General features: G+C 52.3%; 1 protein-coding gene across 1 annotated transcript; it reads left to right on the top strand.

The window, feature by feature from the left end:
- Positions 1-4,051: 4,051 nt before the first annotated feature.
- LOC119350645 lies at positions 4,052-5,476 on the top strand. The gene is made up of 3 exons (XM_037618373.1): positions 4,052-4,726; positions 4,844-4,960; positions 5,059-5,476. Exons 1-3 carry the CDS (start codon positions 4,052-4,054, stop codon positions 5,239-5,241), a joined length of 975 nt encoding a protein of 324 aa, XP_037474270.1. The 3' UTR covers positions 5,242-5,476.
- The last annotated feature ends 5,518 nt before the right edge of the window (positions 5,477-10,994 follow it).

Here is a 10,994-nt window from a genome sequence, read left to right as displayed (position 1 = left end):
CGTGCATGCAAAAAAAAGAAAGAATGTGTGCATGTGAGCCACGAGAAACTGATTTGCATCTCTGTCTTTCAAAAAAAAAAGAGAAATATGCATGCATCTCTATCAAACTGAATTGCATCTAACAATCATTTCTCCCAAATGGAGGGGGCTTGCATCTATATATCAAACCAAATCGTGATACATGGACGAAACTTTGACAAAAATGCTGAAGTGGGGTTCAACCTAGGGCTAAAACATGCACTAAAAAAACAAGATTTGAACAGAAAAAATCAGGGTTAATTTGAGCTAAACTTGGTTAGCAAGGTGATGTTTGTCGTTCCTGCCCACGCGAAAAGGAAAGCGGTGGAGGGAGGCATCTTTGTTGTACCGGCCGCTAGGACAAGGCTGCATGCTTGTGCGTGAGCCATGAGAAACATGCATGCATCTCTCTCTCTCTCTCTCTCTCTCTCTCTCTCTCTCTCTCTCTCTCATGATTTTCTCTGAGTTATGTCACTGTAGTGTAGGATTACAGACGTTTATAGAAGCAATCATTTTATGCAAGGCAGGATCCAATTGCGCAGCCCAGAAAGTACAAGGCGTGCATGGCCGAAACAAGGAACAAGTACGTACGTATCAAGTGGTGGTGGTCATACTGCTGGAACGGATCCTCCAACTTAAATTTTCGGTCTACTTTGTCTCGCAGTCCAGTGTCCAGTTCAATTAAGGGATGATGCATTTTCCACTTTTCATTCAAGAAAAGAATCTGCGAGCAGATGAAACACCGATTTAACTCTAGTTTGTGTGTAGAAAGAAGAAGTGAAAAACTCCAACTACCAAATCTACCAACAGTCTACTACGTGACGGCATGTAATCTACTATACACACAAACAATTTTCATCATGGATCGATTGTAGAAGCCATGCAGAAACCATCACATCAAGAAGAGATCCGCCTGGGCCGTGCCATGATGTCCCGTCCAGATTTCCTGGTGTGCTAGGCCTAGCTGCACCTTTCTCGTGATCCACTCCACACATGGTGCACTGCCATGTCCTCTCACACGCTGGCATCAGCCTTCCTCCGGGGTCAAAGCTTCGGACCATGGTAAGTCCACACCGATTTTGCCATCCAACACAGTGCCCTATGATTCGTGTCATCTGAATTTCCGCAAACTGGCATCAAATCTAGGGAAGTTTGCGGGTGTCTAGACTCATGCCACGTACGCGTCTAACTATGCGGTCCCACCAGAACTCATTCCCGCGCCTCCTGCTCTCGAAAGATCGCCACACATTCATATCAGTCAGCCGATATTGAGCGGATGCGACTAGATGCACCCGCTGCCGAGCGACGTGACCGGACGGGATGGTGGCGCGGCTTCAATTAATGTGAACGCGCTGACTGAGAAGCCCACTCAAACCGTTGTGCCACATTGAAGCGATGTCGTTCCGCATGCCTTGACTATTGAAACAGAGCGCCGACGTCGGCCACAACACATCTTATCTCCTCTCCACGCCCCGCCGCCCGACTGCTCTCCTCTCCGCTTACCACCGTCACCGCTCCTTCCCTCTACACAACAAAGATGACCAAGTCCGGCTAGAGCAGCTGGTTTTTGGTGCCGGCCGGTGGATACGCCTTTCTAGGCGGATCATGTGGTGCTGCCCACCTTCTCCGAGGACTTCCTCCTCCGCTACCTTGACGAACAAGGAGGGGATTGTGCACTCCTCCGAATAGGAGCTGGAGCAACCACAACTGCCCCTCCCCGCGAAAGACGCAATGCCGGAACAGGAGTATTAGGTGTACCTAGAGCTCGTCCTTGAGCTATTGCTATGCGACCATGGTCAACCACTTTCCTCGCCGCCTTTACACTATGTCACGGACAAGCCAGCCTTGCCCCCGCATCAAGCGGGATCCCCTCCCCCCATGCTGCGTGAAGGAGGAATCGTCGCGTAGCACGTTGTGCCTCTTCGACCGGTCGGCGCCATCGTCATCCAGCCTCTGGCACAACAACAAGAGGACACTGACATCACTGCCTTTCCGACGCCCCGTCACCATGAAGGAGGCCTCCTCGGCGCTCGTGAACACCCATGGGCGCCTCCTGCATTATCTAGGTGACGACGCAGCGCATACCGCCGAGGAGCGTTTCATACGTCCAACTTCGCCCAAGATTGGGCCCTCGCGCTAATAGAGGCCTGGGCCCTGACCGGTCCAGAACCACCACGAAGACGTCCGGGCGGCGCCTCAACGACTAGCTCACGCAGCTCAGATGCTCTTACACCATTCCACGGTTGTTTTTGTTGCTAGTTATGGTCATTTAATGACTAAATATAATGCGTATCGCCGACCAACTTTTGCTACGTCGGACGTCGCCCCAGACTGGGTCCTCGCAGACCTTGCGTTAACAGAGGCATGGGACCTCGACCGGTCCAGGACCATCGCAAAGATGTCCGCGCGGCAAGGGCGTCGTTTAAACAACCAACTCACCCAGCTCAGATGCTCTTACACCATTCGACAGTTGTTTTTGCAGCTAGTTATGGCCATTTATGAGTAAATATAACGTGTATGACATTGGGGGATGCCCCAGACTGGGTCCTTGCGGACCCTGCACTTACGGAGGCCTAGCCTTGACCGGTCTGTTGGAAATATAAGCAATTTACCGAATGATTTTATTAACAGAAATACTAGATAAAGCATGACTAAAACAGCAAATATAAAGCAAGTCATGCAATCTGACAGAGAGAAGGTAAACATCGTCTGCATATATGAACTTGAGCTAAACACATGTAGAACAAACACTAGATGAAGTTGCTTATACGACATAGAACCTAACATACGTAGGGCAGAAACTAGAGCCAAGAACTGTAGCAGGACTTCTAATAGAAAGGAGAAAAACACGTACGACACAGCAGCAGCAGAAGCGCTGGACTTGGGCGGGGCGGGGCGGGTGGCGGAGGAGGAGCGCGCGTGGATGTCCCTCTTGTTCTCATGCTCATACAAGTGGGGAAGGAGCCTCCCTTATAAAGAGGTCCAACTCCCTCTAAACTAGCAATGTGGGACTAAACTTTAGTAGTATCCCTTGCCTTGCACAAATGGGCTAAGTGGGCCTCTAGGATTTATTAGGAATTTCTGAAATAGTTATTGGGCTGCCCCAGTATAGACTAAATTCCAGCAATCCAGGACCACCGAGAAGACGTCCGTGCAACACGGGCGTCGCCTCACCGACCAGCTCACCAAGAACGGCGCCAGAGATTCCTACATCACATCCACAGTTGTTTTTGCAGCTAGCCATTGGACAGATGAATTTATTTGCAACTTGATTTTGAGCCATAAATTTTCTCTTGTTTCGCGTATGTAAAGTGTTACTCCCCCGTTCTTAAATATTGGTCTTTCTAGAGATTTCAACAAATGACTACATACAGAATAAAATGAATGAATCTACACTTTAAACTATGTTTATATACATCCGTATATTCTAGTTCATGTGAAATATTTGATTTATACTCCCTCTGTTCCAAAAAATTTGCCTTAGATTTTTCTTGATACGGATGTATCTAACACCAAAACATAACCAGATACATCCGTATTTAGACAAAACTAAGATATAAATTTTGGGATGGAGGGAGTATTTAGTAATGGAGGGAGTAGTTTCGTGTGATCTGTTTCTTGCATTTTTCAGAAGCGGAGAAATATCATATCGAGAGGATAGAATGGACGACTTGCTACACGACAGGAGCGGAGCGTGTTCCGAAGAGCCGACCGTTCGGGCCCACTTGGCAGCGGGAGTTGCTTCCCGTATCGGCCCATCGGGCGCGTGAGGACCGAGGACTAGTCGTTGATACGTCGGGCCCCACCTGTCTGTCCGACTGTCTGCCTGGCGAGTGAGAGTGAGACAGACGAGAGCAGCAGATCAGTAGACCGCGGTGAGATACGCACACACGCCGTGTCTCCTCGCCGCCGCTCCGCCGCTATAAAACGAGCGCCCCCTGGAGGAGACAGCCACCCTATCCCATCTCGCCACCGGCAACCCATTCGCACGTGCCACAGTCGATCGCCATCCAGCTCTCTCCTCTCCTCCCTCATGGCGCCCACGCCCTCCTTCCTCTTCGGCGCCGCCCCGGAGGACACGCCGGCGGCTGACATGTCGGCCCATGCCATGGTGCCAGACCTCTCCGACGCGGTGGCGCGGGCGAGGCTGCGCCGGCAGGCGGCGTCCGGGCCGGGGAGGCAGCAGGCGGCCTCCCGCGGCGGGGCGCTGCCCAGGAAGACCCCGCAGCGCGGCCTCGGCGTGGCGGAGCTCGAGCGCCTGCGCTGCGGCGGCGTCGACCCGCTGCGCGACCTCAACGCCGCGGCCGCGGCCGCCATGCTGGAGGCCGCCGCCGCCAACCTGCAGGCGCAGGGCAACTCCGTCGTCCTGCAGCACCACCACGACTACCTGCCCGCCTTCGACGCCGCCACCGGCTCGCGCTACTACTCGCCGCTCCTGGTCCAGCCGCCGCCCGCCCCTCCGGCGCCGCAGCCGCAGCCGCAGGCTCCCGTCCGCTACGTCCAGGGCATGGCGCCCGAGCAGCAGTACTTCATGGACCGCTGGGACCGCATGGGGGGCTTCGTCCCGGCGGGCAGTGGCCACCAGCCGCAGCTCCAGGTGCCGGCGCCAGAGTGCCCTTCAAGCCAAAGCACCATCTGGCGTCCGGCGTGCTCCTCCGCCTCCTGCGGCTGCCTCCACGCGGGCCAACGCTGCGACCTCTGCTCCAAGGTACTCCGTCCGTCCACATCCAAAATTCCAGAACTTTCTACTCCTCCCAGATTCATTTTTTGCTGTGCCAATTAACCAATCTTGTCTTCCTTCCTGCGCGTCTGTGTTGATCTTCAGATGATGGTGGCCATGGCAGATAGAGGAACAAGGAGCCCTGCCACCGCCACCGCCAACGCGCCATACTACTCCATCTACGATCTCGCCGCCACCATGGCCATGACCGCCGCTTGCAAGGTACGTGAATTGGTTCCACGCGTTTGCAAATCCATCTAGATTTGTCAGAACCAACTGATGATTGTGTTGCAACACCCGATCGATATGCTATGCAGGAGACGACCGGACAAGGGTTCTTGGCACCGGAGGGGAGGAAGGAGGTGCGGGAGATCGAGTTCTTCCCGACGAGGGTCACCAGCCACGGCGGTCCAGACGAGTCAGAGCTGCGTAGGACGCCGCCTTCCTCCTCCTGGCCGTCCGGCGGCGTCGGTGGCTCCCTGGACCTGTCCCTGAGGCTCTAGCTAGGGCTTGGACTTCCGATCAGTATCAGGTCGTAGATCCATGAACGAGTTCTTAGATTGTTTTGATTAATCTTTGCCATTTCGGGAGCTAATTACAGTTTGCCAAAACATACATGTGTCGGATGAGAACAAGATGAATGCCCCTAGTGCCGTTTTAACTAGAGTAATTAATTTGGTGAAGTGTAATGGTACTCTAGACGATTCGTATATCATATCACAATCCAGCCAATTAATGTTTCCGGTGATCTATATACTACTACCCCTTTCCTTTTTAATTCATTGCAATCTTTTGAAATTCCGAATATTTTCTGGTTCGGGAATATATTTTTAATTCACAAACGTTTATTCAAATTCATGAATATTTTTTGGATTTATGTACATTTTTTGTGAACCTTTTCAATTCAGGTGTATGCTTTGATATTCACAAACATTATTTGAATTCGCGATCATTTTCGGAAATTAGGTAACTCTTCTGAATTCAAGAATAGTTTTTGAAAACTTCCAAACACATTTGGAATTCATATATTTTTCTTTTAGCCCGGGGGCACTAGAAAGAAAAACAGTGGAGCGAGAACTACCACAAAAGCAATAGAGCAAATTTTTTTTTTTGAGAAACAAAAGTAGAGCAAGCTAAAATACACAAACGGTTGAGCTGGGAAAAAACACTATTGTGCCCGTCCCATAGCGCAAGGTGCTGCATGAGCGGCTTCTCTTGGGCCATAGTGAGTAGGAGGACTTAATCTCAAAGGAAAAAAAAGTGAGTAGGTGAAATCGGTGTCAGTGTGCTAAATAATAAAACAAATTCAAATAACTGCTACTTTGATGAAAACACATAAAATGATACGTAACATAATTGCTATAAACATTTGTACCGTCAAAGTTTAAGGAGCTCGATCTAAAATCAAGCTCGTAGACTCCGTGTTTGGAGGTTGTGAAGGGCTGGTTTGGAGTGCATTCCGAACACGACCGCACGCGCGCAAAGGAAACTTTACCTTCTTGCTCCTCACGCCTCTCCACCCCTACTCTCTTTGTTTTAGGTGTTGTTGCTACTCGTACAAACTCACCCCTACGCTCTTTCTTTTAGGTGGCGGTGTTACTGGGACAACTCACACCAACACAACGAAATCACCAACAACGTGGCTTCTAAACATCGTCAGATCCAAAGAAAAAAAAAACCACCGTCAGACGACCTGCCATTATTGGCGTGATCGATCGCGATTGTTGTTGGAAAGCTGGTAAGACGCTCAACACTGACAACGTCCTCGACTAGCCACATTGCGTATATTATATTACTCCCTCCGTTCCTAAATACAAGTCTTTATAGAGATTTCACAATGAACCACATACGGATGTATATAGATGCATTTTACAGTGTAGATTCATCCATTTTGCTTCGCATGTAGTCCATAATAGAATCTCTACAAAGACTTATATTTAGGAATGGAGGGAGTAGTACTTAACAAATGCCGCTTAATGACATTTTAAGTCAAATTACATGTAAAATTTGTGATAGATTTTGACTCATATTATAGAAAAATTTGAGTATTTCAAATGTGGTTTGTTTATAATCTACTTTAATCTTTGTTTGACTGCATACTAGTATAGTAACTATTAATTTCAAACAAAAGCAAAAGAAAATACGAAGGCTGCAGTATGCTGCCTCAAGTCTGGAACTGCTAGTGCGGACACATGTCTGTTTCTGTTTGCAGTGCAATTGGCCAGGCCTTTGGCCTCTCCAGACTCAAAAGCAGATTTTGTTTCCTCCCTCCATGGCTAATCAGGGGGGCCAAGCTAGAGCCGTAGAGCGCAGCAGCAGCATGAGGTGAGGTGAGGTGAGGTGAGGAGTATCTGTGGTGGCAGGCAAGCACCGATCCAATCGAGCACACACACGGCGCGCGCGGATGGCATGATCAATGCCACTGCCACTGCCGGAGGGGCACGGTGCTGCTGCCGCAAGCGGCTGCCGGCCGGGGCGCGCGCATGCTGCCGCGGCAGCGAAAGGGGCAGCCATGGAAACCGAAGCGGATCCCAGCGCAGATACGACCGATCTTCCGGTCGTCGTCCCATCCCGATCCCGTGCATGCAAACTACTACCCGTCTCCAAAGTCCTCTCCTGGCTCTGTTTTGTGTGTGTGTGCGTGTGAGATACCACGTCTTCTGCCATCTAAATTCTAATAATCTAATCTACATACACAGTTCTTAGTTCTCATACATCACAGAAACATCTCACCTACATACATAGACCGAATCATCTGACCAAAATATCATGTGTCATTCAAAAATTCGCGTAAACTTTGGTTATTTTGGTTATTACCGAAACCGAACCGAAAACAAATGGTTATCACCGAAACCGAACCGTATATATGTATAAAAACGTATAAATCAAAGTATAAAAACCATATAAACCAAACCGAATCAAACCGAAAAAACCGAATGCACACCCTGACTTGTCGTAGCGGCCGGTACAAAGACGCCTCCCATTGGGCGTGCATGCGTGGTCCTCCAGGGAGATTGCCATATGCAAACTGCAACTGATCATGGCACCGAGATCGAGATGCCGGCGAATCTGTGGCAGTGTGGATCAGGCTGTGCTGCATGCATGCAAAGCAGTGCCGGCCGGTACGGTGGCAGTGCCAGTTCTCACCAATCAGACGCCGTCGCTTTAACCCGGCGTCTCATCTCATCTCCTGTACTGTACCCCCTCTCCTCTTGTGGGCCGATGCAAAGCAATCTGCGACAAATGCAGGCGATCAGCTCCGTCCGGCCAGTGTGTGTGTGTGCAAAAGTGGCTTTGGCTACACCTTTCTTTCCCAGGATCCCATGGAGTATCATCCCCACGGCTTTGCAAACGGCATATACTGCTAAAGTACTAGTACTCATTATGGGATGGAGAGAGTAGTTTTCTACACATTCGGCTTCTCCTTGTGTGAGCATGTTCAATTTTGGCATCGTCTTCTGCATCTCATCAGCCGCCCCAATTATATTGATCGGCACATGTCACTCTCGGATGGAGTACCTTTGGTATTAAAAAGTTCTAAGTAAAAAAAAAAGGATGCACCCACGAAGATGAAGAGGACGGAAGACAAATCTGACATGTACTCCCTCCGTTCTTAAATACAAGTTTTTTTTAATATTCCAATACAAGACTACATACGAAGTAAAATAAGTGAATCTATACTCTAAATTACATCTATATACATCAGTATGTAGTCCATAGTGGAATCTCTTCAAAGACTTATATTTAAAAACGGAGAGAGTATATACCATTGCAACTGGAATGTGCAACATTGATCCATCTCAAGAGGAGGAACCATAACTTTCTGGCTGATGTCTGCTGCCGTGCCTGCCCCACACAAAAAGGAAAGCCCTGGTGGGAGGCGTCTTTGTACTAGCCGCTACGACAAGGCTCCCAAGTTTGCGTGCATGCAAAGAAAAAAGGTATATGTGCATGTGAGCCACGAGAAACTGATTTACATCTCTGTCTTTCAAAAAACAGAGAAATATGCATGCATCTCTCTCAAACTGATTTGCATCTAACAATCCATTTCTCCCAAATGGAGGGAGGGGACCTGCATTGTTGGAGTAATGGGCCACGGGTAGCCCAACCCGAGTCCCCGAGCCTTTCAAGACATTGGGCTTGCGGCGCCCACGAGCCTACAGAATGAGGCACCGCCTTCTGGGGGCCGGCTGGCTCATACGGCCGGCTGCCAGAAGACGGCCAGGTACCAGAAGACGGCACCAAGACGGCCGACTCCTAGCCGGCGGCCTCCGGAGAGGCCGGATCCTAGCAGGCGGCCCACAGCGCCCTCAGAGTCCGCGCCACCCCATTAAGAAGACAAGATAGGATGAGGCTACAGTGTAACCCATCACCCCCGTATCCTGGGCCTGGCGTGGCCACAGTGCCCGGTACAGGCGGAGATCTCCGCATGATGCGACACTGACGCCACTCCGCCCTTGACGTCACCCCACGACGGCCTGTCGGTACGGCCCGCAGGCGGCGGGCCCTACCAGGAAGCCAAGGCCCAGAGGGCGGCGTAGCCTAGTCAGTCGGACCCAAGGGGATCCGGCTTCTGGAAGGCGGCCAGGCTCTCTCTCGGGGCCCGTGCACCATTAACCAGACGAGACACGATGAGGCTACAGTGATCTCCCATGAGACGGTGGGACTATAGCCACGCCCTTCCTACGACCAAGCATGCGTCATTAGCCTTATGGCCACAGTACTAGCCAACCAGACCCGCCAGCCGCGGAGGCGGCCTGTCGGCTCCGTACCAGACCAGTCGGCGGGGCCCGTCAAGCGGCGGGCCCCAGCAGCCGGCGGAGAAGTCGGGGACCGGAGACGCAGACAGCCGGGCCCTACGCCCAACCAGACTACCAATGTACCCCTGGGGGTAGGCCCATATAAGCCCCCCAGGGCACCCATGCTAAGGGTTCGGGATCAGATAGAACTAGACTCATACATAGAGGGAGAAGAGAGCTAGCCCTGCCTCCTTCAACCTCTAGCATACAGCTCGAGGAGCATCATTGTAATCACTAGTGCCTTAGTGATCACGCGGAGATCCCGCAGAGCAGGAGTAGGGGTGTTATCTCCTAGGAGAGCCCCAAACTTGGGTAAAGTACGCCGACGTTCGTGTCTACGCCTCATCCCGCTTCCAGGCACCGGCGACATTCTACTCGCTCCCACCATGATAAGCCATCCTTTGGCATATGTCGCATCCAACCCTCGACATTTGGCGCCCACCATGGGGCGAGGTGCACCGTCTTCTGGAGACCTGTTCTGGGCAGGAACTATGTTCCTTCCTGGCGAGCACAGCCAGCCCGGCATGCCTGACGGCGCCTGCATCGACGCGCTGGCGCGGAGGCCGCCTGCGCGGCGAGCCACCTCGCCGATCTTGTTGGCGAGATTTGCCTCTCCGACGAGCCCGCGACCGACTCGGGCGCGGAGTGCCCCGAGAGCCGCCTCGACCAGCTCCATGTTGCCAGCGAGGCTGCTGTGGACTTGGAGTCGGTTGGCTCCACCGACCCGATGATTGTCGACTCCGACACGACGTCGCTTGACGCCTTCCCCACCAACGTGGTGGTCGACGACGAGCTGCTTCCTTGCGAGCTCAGCGGCTCGAGCACCGTCAAAGAGGTGCTTGTCATTAGCCATGACAAGCAGTCGGGCGGAGGCGTTCGAGACCCACTCGAGGCGGTGCTGCGAGACCTGTCTGAGCCCGTCCTTGGAGACGCCGATGCCGAGACGCTGGAGGCGCGCTGCGTCCAGCTCGTCGAAAGCGCCAATAGGCTGGCCAGCGCGAGACGCCTTCCGGAGGCCTACCAGCGTGAGATGGACCATGCCGTTGGCGGCACACCAGCTCCTAGCGGGCCTAGCTACATTGGCGTGATCCGACAGCGTGGCGCGGCCGTAGCCAGCATGTTCGGGGCAGATCGCCCCATCTACGCTACGCCTGCGGAGAACATATGAGCTGCCCAGGCGGCAGCAGACGAGCTGGACAAGCTTGACGCTGACGAGCGTCGCCACATGACGGAGCGTGTCCAGCAGCTCCTTGACACGATCGCCGAGCAGCATGAGGCCGACTGCCGCACTGGAGCGTCCGACCAGCGAATCAACGATTCGCCTCCTCACCGGTACCACGATGCGACATCCCGGACGCCGTCTGTAGGCGGCGCCCGCGAGCGAAAAGACAAGGAGCCGTTTGCTAGCCGCAGTCGGACTCGCTTCTCCATCGAGCGTGACGCAGAAGGCCGCCCCC

This window comes from Triticum dicoccoides, chromosome 1B (genome assembly GCF_002162155.2).
Source record: "Triticum dicoccoides isolate Atlit2015 ecotype Zavitan chromosome 1B, WEW_v2.0, whole genome shotgun sequence".
In the NCBI taxonomy this organism is placed as follows: Eukaryota; Viridiplantae; Streptophyta; class Magnoliopsida; order Poales; family Poaceae; genus Triticum; species Triticum dicoccoides.
This window is presented reverse-complemented; position numbering and strand designations above follow the sequence as displayed.